Source organism: Xenia sp. Carnegie-2017, unplaced genomic scaffold (genome assembly GCF_021976095.1).
Source record: "Xenia sp. Carnegie-2017 unplaced genomic scaffold, XeniaSp_v1 HiC_scaffold_14, whole genome shotgun sequence".
Lineage (NCBI taxonomy): Eukaryota > Metazoa > Cnidaria > Anthozoa > Malacalcyonacea > Xeniidae > Xenia > Xenia sp. Carnegie-2017.
The window spans coordinates 6100692-6121689 of NW_025813447.1; the positions used below are offsets into that span (position 1 = coordinate 6100692).

Consider the following 20998-nt stretch of genomic DNA (forward strand, 5'->3'; position numbering starts at 1 on the left):
GCTGAACAACAAGAAAGTAGATATAATGACCAATCGGGATTCGGCAAACCAAGTCAAAAATCATCAAAACTCAAAAAGGTCATTACATTTTTCGTCGTATGAATACGCGTTCATCAACTCTGCAATTTTGCACTGGTTCGATAAACAGAATAAGTACTTCACAGCCGCGTTTCGAAATAAAAATAACTTGACCACCAAACCCAAAAAAATTTTCCTACGGGCTACGGGCTCGGTTTGTACAAAAAAACTTCGGTCCGATATTTCTCCGTAAAGACCTCGCGCTCTGTTATTAAGGGCTTAGCAATAATTTGTCTTTTCCGAAAGAAAATTAAAACGTGAATGATAGGGAAAAAAACCATGACCAGCCCACAATTTAAAGAAGTATAATATAAAACAAATTCCGAAGAAACAAGACATCTTGAGATTGCAAAATATGAATCAAAACAAGACGAGAAGTAAACTGTAAATTTTTCCACTTTATTTCAAACTCATCCTCGGACAGAGGTCTGTCTCATTCTGTCTGAAGATGACTTTGAAGTAAAGTCGAAAATTTACAGTTTACTTCTCGTCTTGTTTTGATTCATATTTTGCAATCTCAAGATGTCTTGTTTCTTCGGAATTTGTGAATGATAGGATTTCTTAAAAATGGGACGACTAATTTTGCTTTTGCATGCTTTGTGTGAACCAAAAATAGGTAGATTTTTTCACTCACTTTTAGCAGTCGCTGTATAAAATTCCTTAAAAAAGAAATGCATTATTAAATGAAACTGCTAAAGCTAACCGAAAGTAATTTGACACCAAACTCAGGGGAAGAGTTCATTTCCGGCTTCGGTTGAAAAAACTCCGACTTACGTAAAAACTAGCTTCGGCTCCGGTAGAAAGTTTGTGCGTATGAAAATGCTTGAAATTTAAGAACATAAAAATATAGAAAATGTTCACATTAAAAAGCTTTTGTTTTTCTTTACATTTCAAATTTTTGATGGTTTGATAAACATTGCCCATCATGTATTGTACTAGCTTTTGGTTTGATAAACGAAGCAATAGAGATGTAAAAGGAAGCAAGAGTTTCATTTTTTTATCAGTTTTAAAATACTGTTTAGGAAAAGCCCAGTTTGTTTAGTTTGATTATTGAAAGGGATAGGAATTCATTCCAAAGTCTTTTCAGTTCACCGTGCCACGAAAGCTATAATTTTAGTTAATCGATTTTTCCCCTTACATTGTGTCGTGTTACACTTAGGGAACAAGGCAGAAGCAAGATGGTGGTTTCTTATGCGCGAGATGTGCTCTAAAATCTTCAGATTACATGGGTCGCCTTTTCACCAGCCGTACAAAGACTCTCTAGTGATGTGTGTCGTCTTGTATTTGTTGTTTTGTGATTATTTCTTATTATCTGTGTTTTGTTGTTTCCTAGCTAATTGTGAAGTTTTTTTGTTGGGGGTCGATTTTTAGCAAGACAAGCAGCAGCAAAGCCATTCCCTTTTTTACTCTTACAATGAAAATATATCTATGGTCTTTCATGGAAGAACAATGAAATGAATTTTTTAGAAAAATAAATCATAGTTTTATTAAAAAAGTTTCATTTTAGGAGTAAAAGTTTGGGCTGGCTTCGCCACTGGAGACAAATGAGAGAGTTTTTTTGTTAAGCGCAGCGCATAGCTTTAACTGGTTACGATTGCAGTTCATTCACCTAGAACCAATCTACTTGATACTCCAGATACTTGACTCATCCGAAATTCTACAGTTTTGCTTCAGGCAAGCCGCCATCTTAAATGTGGCAAAACTGCTGATATTTGTGACTAAACTCTGCTTCTTGTGAGATGATGAGAGTTGCAGAGTTGTTAATTTATGTTTTTTTCTTAAATGTTTGATAGGATTGGTTTTTTTAGTGTGTTTTTTTATTGATTTTGACCAGCTTTCGAAATGGCGTCCTTTGTTCACCTTGACATGGTAGTCAGGCATCTAGGGGATTGGGTTCCAAATAATTGTTGCAGTTGCTTTTGGCAAGACGCTTGACGATGCGCAAGCGTTTCGATGGGAATAAAAAACATATTGGTGTGCAAGTTTTAATGTCTCACTAGATGCACACCAAGATACCCGTGATAATACTTTGTACGAAATTGCATGCAAGACCAGTTCCTCGAACAAAAGTACTATATGTTATAGATTATAATTATAAATATAGATGCAGGTAGGGAAAATTATTGATAACATTCAAAAATAAAATACGTGAAATTAGCTGCCGTTCTCAGTTTCTTCACTTTAAACGCTCGATTCATTTGAGGGAATTTATTTGGATTTTTTTACCATTAAAAAGCATTCTTTTCAGATGCATGTTGATGACCTGTTTATAAGAACATTTTAAATTAACTAAAACAAATCAACGAAACAATTATTTAAGAAATGATGTTTACCTTTTTTGCACAGGCTTATGCAAGCCGAGGTGACCTTCGGGAGAACTTGAGAACAGATCAGTGCTAGCCCGAGTTTGAATCAGCTCCAGAGTTCTCACAAACGTGTCCGAGGTTTGCATAAGCCATTGCAAACACATTTCTTTTAGGATAACAATAATGCGAAACAGATAAACTTAAAACAAGTGTTTTAAATTTTCCTGTGTGTTCATGATTGATCTACAAATTCTCTTTGATTGATTTGATGAAATAGCTCGGTTTGCACAGGCTAATGCAAACTGAGCTGTAGACCAAATAGCGCACGCTAATTTTTTTCTCGTGAATTTGGGATGTAGCTAGAGACGTAAATAACGCACAACAAAACGATAACCTCAGTTTTTCCAAAGAAAAGATTCTCTTCAAAAGAAGGAAATTTTTACATCATCAGTTTTTTGGAAGGAATCGAACAACTTATTATTAGAGTTCCTGTAGAAATAGACTGACATCCATTCTAGGACTAAATATTTAACAAATAGATAACATTTAACCGTTGTCTATACAGTTATAGAGACACGGGTATGACGTCATTTGTGATAAAAACGGAAAAACTTGCCACGAGTCATCGGCTATTGCCTAGCTTAATCACGTGAAAAATGTGATTGGCTAACAAAATAAACAAGCAATGGCTGATCACTTTTTTTGAAATTTTACCATCAAAGACGAAGTACAAATAAATGTTTGAGAACCGGGTTTTTTCTTTTCTTTTTGCTCAATTACGTCCACTGCTTCAACTAGGCATTCTTAATTTCTTTTTATTTGCCCTTTCAGGGATAAATTCAGGTAAGTATTCAAATAAATTCGCCGTTCGTTTGTCATTTAATCATGAAATTTTCTGTGACGTCAATTTCGTGCGTCTGTCCTCTTATAGATCATAGCTCTCGACCAATGAAATTACTTAAATTATTATATAATTCTAAATACTGAGGGATGTAACCACGAAGTGTTTTAAACATGAGAATAGTTCACTGTCTGAAGTAACTTAGACGCGATGTCATGTGAAGAACGCGTTTTAATTCGGGCTCCTTTATTTTGAAATTCTATCAGTCCGAGTATAAATCAATGACTTACAACCCAATCTACTAGATATCTGACTCCACAAAAATTCATTAGTTACGAGTGAGGCAAGCTGCCATTTTGAAAGGTTGCAAAACTGACGACATTTTCGAGTAATACCGCCTTTTTATGTGTTAGTATACAGTTACAAAGTTGATAGTCTAGGCTCATGGCCTACTCAAATTTACACGGCCTGATATCTTGCCATAGCAAGGCCAAAAAGGCAAGGCCATTAAGGCATTCACGATTTCTAAATGATTTCGACTTCTACCACTTATATGCGAAATCGGATTGGAGTATATACTAGAGATCAAGTGTCTCAGAGACAAACAAGACATTTGCATGCTGAAATTGAAACAAAAACTCGAGTTGAAAGTAGATGCCTTTTAAAAAACGCAGTCTCGGTTAATATAAATAAAATTACATCAATTGCCTTTGGAACACTTGCTTTGCTTTAGTGCAACAACTCGGTCTTTGACAACAATCTCTGTTCGCCTTTTCCTCTGATTGTTGAGGAAGACGTTACAAATAATTCTTATTGCCCGGTTATTGGCGATATCTTCGTGCTGTTCGCAGACGAACCCTTCGTTACACAAAACGGTTTTCAAAAGATCCTCCGCAACAAATCACGATGGCAAGCTAGAGTCTTGAATATTCGCTGCTGCATTCAGTACAACAAATCCATGAGCAACAAAATTACCCAACGCAGCAGATGGTTCCTTCAATCCGCCACGAGAAAGTAACTGCACATATGGCGAAACACCATTATTGGTTAGTAAATGCTCACAGCAACTATTGCAAAGCTTTTTTGCAATGTACCCAGCAACGTTATCAGAAATTTCCTTAGAAGCATCCGTCACACATATCCTATTAGACTCAGATATGATTGGCTGCACGGAGTCTCTAAATTCTGCTACTTTTTCCGGTGATTTTTCATCGGTGACTTTGAACCGATCATCAATGTCCAGTCCTTCCTTCACAAGGCTTTTTATTTTTAGAATCTTTTCTGAGAATACCACATCTTTTAAGTCGACCAATAAACGACCACCACTCATTTGGCGGTACTGACCATACCGTTTTTCCAAAGGATCACTCTGGAAGCGCGAAGTCAGCACATATGAATAACCCTCACTTAAAAGTTCTTCAATTAAAGCAGCATGGCAGCGAAGGAGGCATCGAAGCGCATGACTAGTTTGAGCAGTAAGATTGAATTTGTCGCAATTCGGCAATTTAAGGTTATCCCACTCGTCGATCCAATCTGCAAAGGCTCTCAAGAATTCGAGTTTTTTGTCATTAAGAACTGCAGCATTCCCAAGGCGATTAGAAGTGTTAAATCGGGATTTTGAATTTGAAATTGTCCACCAAACATCAACAAGATGCAGGAAACTTGCAGCGTCGTCGGATTTGTCAGGAAAATAATGTCTTATGCCGGTAGCAGTTGAACGTGAAAAAATGGCTAAAGCTACGGGTACATTCTGTTTACAATTTCCCGGGTGTAAAACCTTCGCACTAAGTTCAGGCGCTGCCCTTAAATTTGCCTCAAGTTTCTAATCTTTCTCGTACACCTCATGAAGTAACCGCCACGAAATCTCTCCTCCGCTTACTGAAATAGGGTCATAAAACCCAGTAAAATTGAAAGTAGGAAAAAGAAACCTTTTGCGATTCAGCAAAGTATTCTGATGTTCTTCACCAGGTGAACAGAGTCGAAAAACAGATAGGTCTTCTACTATTCAAGATATCAGGCCGTGTAAATTTGAGTAGGCCATGCTAGGCTTGATTTTTAAAATGTTTGATAGGACTGAGTTTTTAAAACTTTTAGCTTATTTTTCATTTTTAAGTTTTGCTTTTTGCCACCTTTCAAGATTGCGTCCTCGCCTGACCTTGTCTCCGTAGTTAGACATCTAAAGAATTGGGTTCTAAATCATTGGTATATCCATTCAGCATATCTCCCCAGCCCATTAATACTGGCGCACAGTATAGAAAAGTAAGGTTCAATGAAATTTCTACTGACTTTCTTTGCTATATATCTTTGTCAGTAAACGTTTATTTGCGCTGGTTTCTAAGAAATTCTTTATAGTGAACGCGTCGACATGGTTATGCCAAGTATAATATTTTCATCTGATTCACTTAGACCAGTTCCGTAAGATTTACATTGCAGTTGAGTTACATGGGACCTATATATAATTACCTAGCTAGCTGACATTAAAAAACACGTAAAACAGTGGATTCTACAATATTGTGTTACTTCGATCTTAGTGGCATCATTTTTTCGATCAAGCAAAACAGGCGTTCTGTTTAAGACTTAGTTTTGTTCAAGAAGTTGATAAACATAAAACTGAAGAACACATCGTGCAAATCAAACGTTTTAACGTTGTTTAACAATACACTAGTTGTTTGCCTTCGTGGATCATAAAATCAGAAAACTCGTTTACACAAATTGCATGATCGTCAAAAACACGTAGTGAGAGAGATGGTTGAAACCGATGTACAAGCTGGAGATAGAATTTGTGAAAATTATAGTTTAATATGTATGCGTACACATGTAAGTAATCATCCTCGGTATCAGGAGGGGATTCTGTTTCGTAACCATTCAAGGATGTGTTCGACCACTGCGTCTGCTTCCTCTTTTACTTCTCCTAGCATTGCATGCCTTAGACCTTTGTAAATCTAAAGTGAGACAAAATGAACATTGACCCTTTAGCGATGATCAGGGGCGTATTCAGTTATGGACAAAATAAATTACTTCAACGCATCGATTGGTAAATTTTTATCCTTTAGAAATTCATAACCAATGACTTTTTTATGATATATAAATATATCATAATATAAATATCTTATTCTATTTGTATCACAGAATATTTCAACAATCTCTTCCGTTAAATGACTAATAAGCAAGATTGTGAAGCGAGAAACGACTACCTTTATTTCTTTGTCTTTGCTTTTTGCTTCTTTTGCTAGCAGTTCTGAACCTCCTTTGTATGTTATCTTATCCTCGTCTCCGTGCACAACCAAAAAAGGCCATTCTATGCTTGGAAGCAACAATTTTATTCGATCCAGTGCGTCGCCAAAGGCTATAGCGAAGCGTACTTTCATTCCACTGTGCCAAATAAGCGGATCCGAATCGTACGCTTCTACCTGCAGATAATGTAATTTTTTCAAAGAGTTATGACCAGTGAAATGTAATATCAACTTAAACGAGGCTTCCATTTAAACGCTCCATGTAATTAGATTGATGCCGATTCGAGCACTGGAAAGGGTTGGCGAGAAGTGCAATTTCCATGGAAACTAGTTTCTGTTTGGAGATTTTTTGAATAATTATATTTGTGTTTCCTTAATTCAACAACTGGGCAACCTGCATCTGCCATCATACTGGTGGCATCAAAGATGGTGGCGAAGTTTTCGCTATATAGTTGATATAACAGTAACAGACCTTTTTGACAAAACAGTGCATCATGGGTAGTCAGATAGCAAATATCGGCATGATGCTCGAGAAATCGCAAATATTACCATCAAATCTCAAAAAGTTTAAACCTATTATAAGCCTGATAGAACTATGTTTCGATTCTGTATGAATGGCATGGCAACGTCTTTTATTTTTTTTAGGAGTTCTATTGCAGTTACTACAACCTCCTACACAGCACCTATAACGATGATAAACCAGCACTTGTATTTATACACTAACAATCAATGGAATTAATGGTTTGAGAGGACTTATTGAAGCAAATCCGTGCCAGTGACGTCTCCAGAATTTCGCGAGTGGAGAGGCACAAGCTAAAAGCTAATTTAAATAGGAGGGTCAAAATATGTCTCACGTCGTCAAAAGCGAAATTGCCTCTGCACATGGAAATAATTTTAAACAATAATCACGATATAAAGGGGATTTGTACATTCTTCGTGTTATAACGTTATGTAAATTGATTATTGATTCTAATGAAATGTTTTCATTTTATAATACTAACACTTGAGCCTTAGACATAGTTAATGCTATTTGTATATTTTTGTGTCTACAAGTTTGAGTCTATGAGTATACTTGTCCCCGATCTCATACAAGTTCTAAGATATGGTGTAATGAGGTTCACGACAAGCATCAAAATACCACTTGTTCTTCCTTCCCCACTTGAATTATTCTAGAAGTATATATTTTTTGCATTTTCAAGCAATTAAAATCTTTACCACTGGGTGACAACGCAGATAGCGTAAATGCAACGCAAACTAGTTTACACAGCTGATAGAATGCTTCCCTGTAAAGCAGTAAAGCTGTGTGAATGCCATAAGAGTAATATCGTGCTTCTTTTTCAATTTTTAGTTATGCATCTTTAGACCCTTTTCTAAAACTCAAATAGGGGCCACAAAATTTTTTTAGGGGGCACGTGCCCCCCCAGGTCTCCCCACTTAGCGACGCCACAGAAATTCCATTATAATAAAATTGATTTCAGGTTTTCAACTTTACGATTGACTTAAACGTTTTGAAGTTTAAAGATAACATTTGCGATTTCTTGAGCGTATTTATGTGATTTCTTGGTCGTATTTATGTGTTTTGAGCGGATATAATACAGCAAAACTAGCCGCTTCGATAACATTAAATACATACTTTTAATATCACTTAGAATCAGTTTAACTTTTCAAGATTTGAATTTTGATGACATTATTTACAATTTCATGATTATCAAGGCAATCTTTGCATTTAATAGTTCCCATGTGATTTTTATTACCTATGATGCACTGTTTTGTCGAAAAGGTCTTTACAGTTCACTGGTTATGATGGAAAGGCGTCATTAAATCACGTGGTATACATAACACCAATTCATTGATCGTAGTTATGGTCTTCGCTGCCGTAAACGAATTATTTGAGAAACGATTCAATTTCAGGGAGTGACAGAAAACTAACATGTTGGTTTGCAGATAAAATTTAGTTATTCATCGTTTCTCCCTTGTGATTTAAAGAATGTGTGTCAACCACGATGCATTGTGCACTTTTGTTTATGTTTACATCGGTAGTTAGCCTGCGGCACACTAAATCCAAGTTCGTCACTACGTCGTCTAATTTAGCTGAAAACTTTAGCAAAAAAAATTAATTAAAAAAATTATCAAATTTGTAAAAATTCAAAACACGTCAAAAATGTCAACCTCCGAATCCGATTTGGCTTTGTCTTTTTATCATATTTACGAATCGAGTGTTGTTCAACTTTCCGTTTTGGCCTTCCACGCTTAGGAAACGACACCACTGTTAGGAAACGACATTTCAAATCAAAAGTTTATAAAATAACTTATTTTAAAGTTGTTAGTTGGTCAAAGTTCCATAGACAACAAATAATAACACAAGCCGCCATTTTTGCGACCCAGAAAATGGCCGTCATGCCGTGATATGGCCGTAATCAACGGGCAATGCATCTTGGTTGACACACATTCTTTAAATTTTATCAACTGGCGATCAACGATTTTTCAGAATTATGACAACAGAAGGCCATTTTATTGGAGTTTGACATTTATTTAGTTAGACGTTTAAGTAAATCTCATTGCCGAAGTTTTTGTTTTGACCTTAACTCCGGCGTCGTCCTGCATCAGATACGCCTTTCACGACCACTCAAATTACGTCAGTGATTCTGATTTTAAACAACCGTTGTATTTGATCGAATTTTTTCATTGATCACATTTTGGCTACTTTGACGGTAAACAACAATGAACGATGAGCATACCTCTTTTGGATCTTTAGATAAAACATTTGTGTCGATCTTTGGAAGAATTTGGAATCTTGGGGTTAGCCGATTGATTATTCTCCCTACGAAAACCTACAAGTAAGACAAAACTGTCGTTTACTTAAATATCACGATAAATATACATACACTCCGAACCTCAATATTAGTTTTGCAACCGTTTGAGGCATTATTTATGAAAAAAACCATGTGTCTCATGAGAATTGGAGGGGGTCGGAAAAGGGTGAAAACATCAGTTAAATGTTTTCATGTCATCTCAGTCACCTGTATGAAAAATCTTGAACATCATGTATAAAAGTGGTGGTCCCAGCTATAAGAGTGATTTAGCAAACACGACGTTTCGTATAAGACGTCGTAAAAATGGCGTGGCATGCGCCTTTTACTTCCCGTTGAATCTACGACTGCAGTCGTGTTCATGGTCGTATTAGAGAGCTTTAGCAAGAGTACAACTACGACAACGAGTACGAAGTTTGACCGTGTAAGGGAATGGCACGAGGAAGTTTGTTGTCGTTGTCGCTTCGTCAAAAGGGACCTTTAGCAATGACTACGAGTACGACTACGAGTACGAATTACGTCATTTTTGTGCGAAAACATTGTTGCGACAACAACCAAACTTAGCCGTCATCAATCTGAGTACGATGATTTGTAAAAAATTCGTAGTCGCGACTACGATGTCTTTTTAAGCAAAGAAAGTAGGTATATTTTTTCATTGTGTAAGAAATTAGTTTACAGTACTATTTTCGATCATCCAAGCTTTCTTTCAGAATTATTTTTGAGCTCAGATGTACATTTAAAACGAAAATATGACCTGCAAAACTTCCATGTATGTCGTAAGCGAAGTGAATGGTAAACAAACAATAAAATAGTACAAATATATCGCACATGAAATTTAAAATAGTGAAGATTTTTCAGTCTAAAGAGTCCTATATTCTCGCAAAATCAGTATTACCGATTCGTTAATATCATTTTTGACAAATAGAGCCGTAGCTGCTTCGCAAACTTCTGTGTTTTTCACAATAAAAAGCTCGTTCTGTTGTTTACAGCTAAAACAAAATTTTGACAACGCGACAACGACAACAAATTTCCTCGTGCAATTCCCTTACACGGTCGAACTTTGTACTCGTTATCGTAGTACTCTTGCTAAAGCTCTCTAAAATTTTGTTTTAGCTATAAACAACAGAACGAGCCTGGGGTAAAATCACGGCTTCAAAAAATTATTCGGGTTTTGTATTACAGGTAGCGTTCCATGTATTTTAGTTCAATGACTCGTAGTCGTACCACTAATCTCGAAATAAGACTGGATCAAGCATCTAGCACAAAAGTTGAAGACAAAAAATAAGGAGCGCTGCTATTATTAAGGGACCAACTTTCGACAATAAGGAGCAAATATATTGTGGATTTATACGAGAATAATCAAGAATTTTCACCATGTAACTACATGAACATAACTAAGAGATAAATCAGTTTATACAAAGGTAAAAATACGATGAAATATTATGAAATATGGTCAAAATGCAGCGATTTTTATCGGTAACTCTACTGTGGTATGGAAAAACTATGGAAAATAACCCACAACTGCATGGAAATACCTAGAATTGTTGGAATCGTATTTCAGAAGTACAAAGTGATTAAATAATCTCATTTACGATCATAAACTGATCAATCCTTTAAAATTACAAGTGAAACCTGTATGCATTTTGTTTTATACAGCCGATTATTCTTTCTGAATCGCTTTACTACCGCCACGAAGGTTGTTTTTCATCTTCTGCGTTATCTTAAAGCATGATTTGGCCATGTTCTGCTGTTTTTCCATAGTTTTGTTAAAAAATCTTTCAATGTGTTGGTCATAGTTTTTCCCAATAGACCAGTTCAGCAGACCGGCATCCACTTCTAGAGGTAAAGGATCTAGTCTCCAAATGCAAAAGAGAGGCAAATGAGAATAAACATTGGAATTAAAGCCCAATTCCATAAGGCCTTATCTTAGTTCAGGTTGATACAAGCCCTAACTGAAGTTTTGTCCATGATGTCGATGTGATCAATCAAATGGATAAATCATACACTAGAGGGAGCCGCAAGTATGACCTGAATGGACGCGGTCAACTTCAAAATCAGCTGAGAGAGATCCCTTATTGACACTTTGTTTTGGGCTAACATACACAACAATTGGTTTTTATAATCTCCACCTTGGAGTCATGGTCAGATTGTGCCATAAATCCGACGAATTCCCTCTGCTGAGTTGGACTGAAGCACGACTTCTCGAGATGTATGACAAACCTGGAACTTTCCAACAGATAACATGCAGTTGATTCCATGTCCTGCAGCACACCCTCACTGACTGATTCATACAAGTAAATAGTAAATAATCAATCAAATTATATATATATATATATATGGAGTTCACTGGTTGACTGTTGAGCAACATTTTGACGGTTTGATGTCGAAAAGACCAGTTATATTTCACGGTGATAATATGAAGGAGTAACACGGAGGTCGAAGAAAAGTTAATAGGAGATATTATTATTGGAAAGAAGCTCCGCGTTCTAGTTATATTACTGGTATAGTAGAATTAACATCCGTCTGCCATCGTGAGTTTTTGAGGATTGTGCTCAACCAGTCAACCATTCTGAATGATCTTCCATTGTCACAACAGAAGGTCAGAGGTCATTTTCATGCACGCATGGCATTATCTATTACAAGGTTGGCAACAACTTTTTTGGAATATGATGGATTTACAAACGTTAGACCCTTTCTGTTTCGCAATCACATTCTCCTGACTTTATAATCTGATTGAGAACGTACAGCCTATCACTAAACGCCAAATCTTTTCTGATGGCAAGAAGTATTCCTCCAGTTTCGACCTGTGATTGTCAATAAAAGAATCTGCTGCTTGTATCTATAAGTCCACGTCAAGATATTAACTGATTCTGTAAACCACAGTATTTTCCATGTGACCAGGTTTTACGCCGATAATGCCAATAAAAGAATCAAGTCAGGAATGACGGGAATCACAATCACTGATGGACTTTTTAGAATTCTTGTGTGACAGCATATGAACATTGAATATACATCAATACCAATCAAATTTTTGTCCATTAATGGATCATCCCATGTTCATGTCTTCCCTAGAGGCTTACAATGCTGTACCTACGTATATCTGATGTCATGGGTCTGCATGGAACGATGGGCAAACTTACATACAGATGCATATTTTCATCACTATATGTAGCTTAAGTTTGCAGACTTCAATTCCTCTTTCTGGACAACATATATTTGATAAATTGTACAACTAGTTTTACCGTCGGGATTTTATAAACATAATACCCTTGTATCACAGTTTCTATTTATAAGTAATACCACGGTACAGCGAGGTTAATTTGTGGTCAAATTGAGGCTTAGTACAGTATAGTACTACGATTGCCGAAATGTTGCAGTCAATGCTTTACGGCCAAGAATGGTGTAAATTTAATGGTTTTGCGTTTGGGGGAATTCTTTGTGATGATACTATTTATATCAAGCTCAAAATTGGGGATTGTTAGTTAATAGCTGCCATAGCTACCTGCAAAGACGTCATGTAAGGTCGTATTACTTCTAATACGACCTTTGAATTTGAATAGGTGAATTTTTATTAGGTAGATTAGTTATTAATTTGACTTGACGCAACCATGGTATTACTTCAAATAACATCGTGGTTCGTAATGCATAGCTAATTTTTGGGAAACATGATGCAGAAACATACCTTAACACAGCCAGGCTCAATACTTGGATCGATAACTATAGCTGGAGAAGAGAGAACCACTGCTTTGAAAAAATTTGGTCGGCTACAGGCTGTCAAGATGGTTAACGCACCGCCCTGCAATTGAAAAAGAACTAGAAATGGCAACTTGAAAAATGTCCATATTGTTTATCTAAATCAGGGGTCTCCAAACTACCGCCCGCGGGCCAGATGCGGCCCGTTGTGCCTCTCAATCCGGCCCGCAGAGGCACTTAAGAAAAAAAATAATATTATTAAACAAAATAAACTTTGTGCAGAAAGTTCACGTTATGTCGCAAGCCAACTAGCAAGAGTGGCTTACGTCAATTTTTCTCCCAACTTCCTACTTCCGTTTCAAGCACATTGCGCAATTTAAATAGCTGAAGGATAACGTGGAAATTTTTATATTCTTCGGCCCTCAACATGCTGGATAAAAGTTCATGTGGCCCTCTGGCTGTAAAGTTTGGAGACCCCTGATCTAAATTATGCACATTTGATGATGTCTTGTAGATAAATTTCGTCCATGAAAAAGTATGCACATTAATGTTTGTGGTTCACATGTAAAGCTTACATCAATTACAAAGATAAACTTAGATCCTTCAGGGCCGTTTTGAAACGCAAAACTTTTCATTATATGGAATGTAGCTAGTAGAAACCAAAAAAGATGATTGCTAATTTTATCTGAATTTTGTCTTTAATATCGTTCCATGCATGAGACATTGGAGTAAAATTACTTTACAAACTCTCATATTTGTCCAATAGATTCTTTAGAGAAGAAAAAGTAATCCAGAAACTTCCTGTTTTTTAAATGGCCTGGACCTGGGGCTACTAAAGTTTAGCAAGTCACTGGCCACAAAAATACACCGAGCGCAAGTGATAAATTATGGCGCGCGGAACCTGTCATAATTCTAAACTTTATTTATTAATTCTAAAATCCAAATACGGCATTCCAAACTCTAAAAATTTATTGCAAACACTATTTAACTCTTAACCACAAATATTCTTGCTGAACTCTTGTTTCATGTTTTCCAGTCTAACCATGCATCTAATTTATTCATGAACGACATGCGAAAAGGATGCAAAGTCGTCGTCTTTAAGCCGATATCAAAATTCGAACAAAAAGAATCAAAATCGCCATATTAGTAGAAATGAATTAATGTCAAATGGCATCCAAAGAATTTCAAGGAATCTGAATAGTATCTTTGGAATATTGGAATTTTGCTTGACATTAATGTGTAATGAACAAAACAGAAAATAACGAGAGGAACACTGTTGGGCTAAGAAACTTTTTTGCCGGCCTAGAATCTGTTTTTATAGGCGTTTCGAATTTGCAATCAGTCGATGAAAATGTTTAACACCCAGCATATGCCAAAAGTGATTACACGGAGCACTTAGATCCAGGATTTTCCTGGAAAATATTATATATAATCAATTAATATAAAATTTGCGAGCGCTTGGTCTGTTACGTTGAAATGGGAAGAGTTATCGCTTGTTTTAAACTTTAGCTAGCTAAGGGATTTTTTGGGCCGCCTAAGTTCCAATTGGCTAAATCAGATTTCAACATAATATACTTGTAATGATACATCATGGAACACAGTCTGACTTTATATCCCCGTTAATCCGGTTTATATTAACATGATCGACCATGCAAAGGAGCTGCTCAATGAATTTGACATTTTCTCTGAAAGTTTGTTGAAGCTCTGGTTAGTCGATGATAATTCTAGCATCGGTGCACAAGTATGGGCCACAATCACTCGAGTATTTCAAAGCCATCATCACAGAATATATATAATATATTAAACCGTTTAATAAACCGTTTTAGGATTAATATATTATATATATTCTCTGATGATGGCTTTGGAATAAAGTCGAAACACGGTGCCATCCAGTAAACTGCTATAGTGGCGAGAATCTCTCGTCCATACGCAGTTTAAAAAGAGATTTGACTCGTCTCCAATCCCTGTGGGCTTGGTAGCTCAACAGGTAGAGCGGCGGACTAGTATCTCGAAGGTGCGAGTTCAAATCTCGTCCAAGTCACATGTTTTTCATGTGCATATTAAACCGTGCTAGGATTAATATATTTTATACATCACTCGAGCAGAACCACTGGTTGTATTGAATGAAACGTCTATCTTCTCTACGGTGATATCAATGCCAGTGACAGATTGTAAAAATGCTGCAAACGTGTTTTGATCAAAGCACACCCCTTCACTTTCGGTCTTTGGTCCAGCAGGAATCAGCTTGATAACACGTTTTGATGAAGGTTTCTTGGCAGCATACATATCTTGCTAATCGGAAAAATTATTGAACTCTTGATGGAGTATTAATGCTTCCAATTCACCACTAAAGATATTTGATACAAAAACTAAAAATTTTTTCTAACCTTTAGGAATTCATACTCAACGTTGAGCAATATTGGCATTTCTTCTTCTATGGCCTATCGCACTTGTCATTCTACCCAATCTCTTTCAAACTCAAAGTCGTGAATCACACGTCCTTTTTGCTCCAAACTTAATCGAGTTTGATGCGTTGGTACTTTATCCACAGAAGGATTGTATATAAACACGACACCTTTGTGAACAAGCCTCTTTTTCTTAAGAATTTTTTTTTTCATAGGTTGTCCACTTGCTTGACGCCGCTTGCCAGTTCATCTTCTTTGATGTGAATTTCCATTTCCACCATGATTACGAATAAGATTTGAAGTTGCATGTTGAAAAGCTGGAAACAGGCGAACAAGTTCTTAGTTAGCAAATCTGTTGGCGAAGGCTGTGATGGTTGAACGACATTATTGATTGCTGGTTGCTTTTCTCTTAAGCGCGAAATGCTTTGGATTGCATTTGAGATTAACCCATCCATAGTAGCACGGTGATTTTGATTATTTTCATCAGTACTTTGACTACGACTTTGCACCCTTTCCGCTATGTTGTTCATGAATAAATTAGATATGCTAATTTAATTACTTCAATAATTGAAGTTTAGAAGGAATAAATAGAATTTAGAAAGCTAAAATGCGAATGACAAATGAGTACAAGTAAATGGTTTGAGCCCGGAGTATCGTTACATGTTTGTAAATGTAGATCGTCCAGGTTGGTATAGTCCTGAGAAGGACTGTTTTTGTTGTTGTTGACTGACGTTTCGACAACCTTAGCGTTAGTCATCTTCAGAGTCAAATGAGGAGTAAACGTCATGTTAGCCGTATTTGTTATCTGGTTCTTACGTCATTGTATTGTGTGTACAGGAAATGTGTATTGTCATTGTGAATTAGTGTGAAGTGAAATATTTTTAGTTGTGAAGTGTGATTTAGGTGTCATGTTTTTGGTTGTAATGTGTGGGTGTCAATTGTGTATTGTTATTGTGAATTAGTGTGAAGTGTAATGTTTTTAGTTGATCGTTTGTGTGTATTGTGAATAAGTCGTTTGTAAGGTGCCGGTAATTACTGTGATCTGTTCAGGGGGGTTTTTTCCAAGTTGGTATACCAACTTTCTAATGTAAGCCGTTGTCTATAGTCAGTACTGTAAGTAATGCATTTTGCCGAGTCCCAGTCAATGTTGTGCTTTGTGATTCGGTGATGTTCGGCAATGTGATTAGTTTTGTCTTGTTTCTTTGTAGCTCGTTTGTGTTCAGTAAGTCTTATGTTTAAGTTCCTGCCAGTTTCCCCGATATAGGAGGCGTGGCAGTCGGAGCAGTTTATTTTTTAACTTGCACCTTGTCGTTCCTTGGGTTGTTCTTTGTCCTTTATGTTCGTTAGTACTTGTCGTAACGTTGTGATTGGTTTATGTGCGACACGTATGTTGTATGGTTGTAAGATACGCGAGATAGTCTCAGACGTACCTTTGATGTAAGGTATCGTTGCTGTTGTCACTGAGTGGTTCGTTTCGTTGGGTTTGTAAGTGTTGCGTTAGATGAAGTCAGAATTATAGTTGTTTTTGTCAAAAACACGTTTGAGATAGTTGTTTTCGTTGTGTAGAGCGTCCGGTGAATCACATATGATTTGTGCACGTCTTGTTAATGTTCTGATTGTGGTGGCTTTGTGTGATGTAGGGTTATAAGATGATTGGTCTGGTAGTCGGTCAGTATGTGTTGGCTTGCGATAAACTGTTTTCGTAGTTTTTGATTGTCATGTTTTACCAAACAGTCGAGAAAAGGAAGAGTTCTGTTTTCTTCGACATCTTTGGTAATTTGTATGTGGCTGTTCTGTTTGTTGATGTGAGTGTGAAAGTCATCAATCTCGTCTGCATGTAGTGCTGTGATTGTGTCATCTACGTAGCGAAACCAAAAAGGTAGTGTATGTTAGTAAGTCGTGAGCGCCCGTTCCTCTATAGATTGCATTACAGTTTCAGCAACTCATTTCAGCAAGAATATTTGTGGTTGGCAAGAATTAAATAGTGTTTGCAATGAATTTTAGAGTTTGGAATGCCGTATTTGGGAGTTTAGAAGAAATAAATAAAGTTTAGAATTATGACGGGTTCCGCGCGCCATAATAAATGGCGGAAAATTTTACATTTTTCTTCTGACTTTTATTCATATACTTACAAAATGGCGCTCATGAAAATATTCAACTACCAACAATTCAGTCTTATAGAAATATTAGAAATTAATTCTTAACCCTAACCATTTCCCTTGCGCTCCACATGTAAGCGCCCCTGATATATGCTTTACTGCTGGGGCCAGTTGCACGGAAAACGAATAGCGCTATCCACATGATAGCAAATTTTTCTGAACGTTCATAAAATCTCTTATAAGTGAAAAATATACCATTTGAACTGTGCAATATCTGAAATAAAATATTGTTACGAAGATTACCAAATTTCTTTGTCGTAAGAAAAATATAAACACCTTCTTCACAAGTTTCAAAATTTTCGCTATCCAATGAATAACGCTATCCAGGCTTCGTGCAACCGGCGCCAGCAGTCTAAAGGCTCTATAAACAGCTAATGCTCTAGAAACAGAGCTTGTGTACAGATAGCTAATAAATATAGTTTATCTTACCATGGAATGACCAAAGAGATATACTGGAAGATCGGGATGCAGGGCATTGAACTCATCGACATGACAAAGAATATCTTCCACGAAGGTATCAAACGTGTCAATGTAAACTCTTTCCCCTTTGGATCTTCCATGGCCGACTGAAATCGTAAATTTATTTATTCAGATGATGAGCCAAATGACGCTCCAAAAATTGATAAACGCTTGTTTCTTAAATAAAAACTTTAACGAGCAACTACTCATATATACGTGTTTTGCCTTATTACTTTCCTTTGAAATCAATTGTTTTTCACGAGCTGTGACTAGGAATGTATGAATACTCACGCCCCCCTCCCCCATCACCAATTCTCAATGTTCCGGGAACCGGCGCCACTTCGTGAAATTTTTAAAACATATGTCTAGGATTTGGATCTTTAGAGCATTTTTTTCAGCAATCTTTTACTTCAATGTCTAAAAGTTACTGCAGATAAGTGAAACCAGTTTTTATGGATACTAATTGTTTCTGCAAACATTCTCACTGATGACCACTGATCTTGAAAAAAGATTGGATCAAGCCACTCTATATACTTGTGATAAACAAATTTCGAAGCCATCGTCGCCATTACTAACGGACCAACACATCAAAAGACTTTTTAAAAAAAAACTATGGAAAACATAGCAACACATGGCCAAATCACGCTTTAAGATAACGCAGAAGATGAAAAAAAACTTTTGTGGCGATAGTAAAGCGAGTAGAAAAATAATCGGCCGTACAAAACAAAACTCAAACACTCGTTTCCCTCCGAATCACACGTAAAAAAGACTTGTAATTTTAAAGGATTGATTAGTTTATGAGATTATTTAATCACTTTGTACTTCTGAAATACGATTCCAACAACTTTAATTATTTCCATGCAGTTGTGAGCTATTTTCCAAAGTTTTTCCATACCACAGTAGAGTTACCGTTGACAAAAATCGCTGCATTTCGATCATATATCATCATATTTAGACGTATTTTTAGCCCTTCTATAAACTGATTTATCTCTCAGTTATGTTCATGCAGTTACATGTTGAAAACTCTTGATTATTCTCGTATAAATCCACAATATATTTGTTCCTTATTTTCGAAAGTTGGTCCCTTAGTAATGGCGGCGCTCTTTATTTTTGTCTTCAACTTTTGTGCTAGATGCTTGATCCAGTCTTATTTCGAGATCAGTGCTGATGACTGATAGAATCCCAATTTACAAGTAAGTCTTCTTTTTGATCTTAGAATTAGCTAAACACATTCTCTGACAGCGTGTACTGATAGTTATTTGTTTAAGCTAACTTTTAAGGTATTGTATGTATGTACTTATAACTACATACGCATAAGTGGATTTAATTTGGACTTTGATTTTTAGTCTCAACTGAAAAACAACTACTTAAGTTATGAATTTTTCTTTTATATCAATTGGTATCGATTTGTATTTGTAAGCGGGGAAAGCATTGGACGTTTTTATAAAATTATTATTGACCATAAGTAATAAATAAAAAAAGCTGTTGTTTTTTCCCATATTTACAAGAGCATTTTTGTTTAGGACAACTCTCACCTGTCACCCTCTTCTTAGTGTTCTAAGAGTTTTACTGATGTTGCGAATTACACATTTAGATTATTTCAATATTTTCACGAATAAAGATCTTCATATATTTTGCCAAAAGTCTTAAAATGCAGGGGTCAGTTTCTAACTCACCGTAGTCATGACTAATTACAATAATGTTCAATTCAGCGCATAACAACCTAACAAACTCGTCCCGGCAACGCGAGTGTTCTGCATAGCCATGGGCAAAGAACAGTATTCCCCTAAAAAAATAATGATTAATGACATTTGGTAAAGAAATTACAAAAGTCAAAGTCCAGGAGATATCGGGCGATGTAAAATTAATGTTTTGCATAAATGATAAAAGCTTTGCTAATATTTACAATTAATTTGAAATTTGTTTTAAACCCTGGGCTGGGGTTTGGTGAGATGTATTGGCTGACCATTTATCATTCTTTTATTTGAGAAATTTATTAGTACATTTTCAAATCATTATCATTCTTTACTTAGATAGAGTAAATAAGACAATAGCAAACATAATATTAATGTCTGCAATATAAATAGTTTTGTGAAAGAAGGTGTCGACGACAAAGTCAAAGGAAAAAAGAAATTGACGAATGTGCTAGCATACGCAAACAAGTGCTGTATTCAGTGGACTGTGGAGCACCAAGTACCAAGTGCTACAGACAGAACATCGAAAAACATACTCATTACATACACATTAGTATTATATAACAATGACTAATAATCATCCTGTGTTGAAGCTGATGTTTGAGACGTCAATTTCGTCATTAATCGTCTTTGATCTAACGAAGTACGAAGTTTGTGAATTGCGTACGAGGCAACTGTGATATTACAATGAATGTGAAAATGAGGAAATCCAAAACGCCATTCTCACAACAGTACGCTTGCAAATAATATAGCGTCGAGGCACAGGACATTTTATTGCCTCGAGACTGGTGCAGTAGCTTTATGTCAATTTCTGCATTAACGGGAGTAATATAAAGCTTTACTCAAACAAGCATTCTTCTAACAAGTCTTCCTTAATCCTTAACAGTACAATGACATAATATATTTCAAGCAAGTGCTCGCTCTTGAGAACAAAGGTTTCCAATTTCAAACTTTGAATTGAGCAGATAAGCCAAAGCATTTATCCATTTCCACAACTTTCGCTAATGAACATGTCTGATAATGCAAACTACTCATTTCGTTCGTCTAATACTTAATTCAACTTACTGACCTAAGCTTTTCATTTTTCGGTTGCAATCGCCATTTGTATACATCGACATCTGACTTCAGACGCGCCGTTTCTTCTGCAAAGATTAGCTCTTTACCATTTTCTGTGTAAATTATGTTGTCGTTTGTATTTCGACCTTCGTCCATTTCCGACGACAGCTGTTATTACAGACTCGAAAAGAGATGGAAATTGCTTTGAATGTTCAAATGTTATTATGACCTTCAGCTTAGTATTTTTAATTTGCATTTAAATAT

The 20998-nt window shown here is 36.2% G+C and overlaps 2 protein-coding genes across 4 annotated transcripts in view; one reads left to right on the forward strand and one right to left on the reverse strand.

Annotated features, from left to right (window-relative positions):
• The window catches only part of LOC124433886 (F-box DNA helicase 1-like), a 41120-nt gene extending 33655 nt beyond the window's left edge, over positions 1 to 7465 (forward strand). Inside the window, exons 21-22 of one of the 3 annotated variants that reach the window (XM_046983737.1) lie at positions 1238 to 1346; positions 1913 to 2271. In XM_046983737.1, coding sequence (XP_046839693.1) covers positions 1238 to 1342 — 105 coding nt within the window. In that variant the 3' untranslated portion in view covers positions 1343 to 1346; positions 1913 to 2271. Of the gene's footprint in view, positions 1 to 1237; positions 2272 to 7103 lie in introns of those variants that run through there. The other 2 variants (XM_046983738.1, XM_046983736.1) reach the window with 2 other exon arrangements.
• Positions 5595 to 20998, reverse strand: LOC124433887 (monoglyceride lipase-like). Its single transcript, XM_046983739.1, has 7 exons — positions 20748 to 20998; positions 19661 to 19770; positions 17955 to 18091; positions 12951 to 13064; positions 9197 to 9289; positions 6420 to 6635; positions 5595 to 6167 (listed from the first exon to the last, which is right to left on the reverse strand). The coding sequence occupies exons 1-7, from the start codon at positions 20888 to 20890 to the stop codon at positions 6063 to 6065; spliced, it is 918 nt and encodes a 305-aa protein (XP_046839695.1). The 5' UTR covers positions 20891 to 20998; the 3' UTR covers positions 5595 to 6062.

Bases quoted from the DNA above. Each gene is read 5' to 3' on its own strand.
- LOC124433887 (XM_046983739.1), bottom strand. From the start codon at position 20,890: ATGGACGAAGGTCGAAATACAAACGACAACATAATTTACACAGAAAAT. The intron at 9,290-12,950 runs GTATGTTTCTGC...TCTTACTTGTAG, and splicing joins TTGAGCCTGGCTGTGTTAAG to GTTTTCGTAGGGAGAATAAT. The intron at 6,636-9,196 runs GTATGCTCATCG...CATTATCTGCAG, and splicing joins TATCTAAAGATCCAAAAGAG to GTAGAAGCGTACGATTCGGA.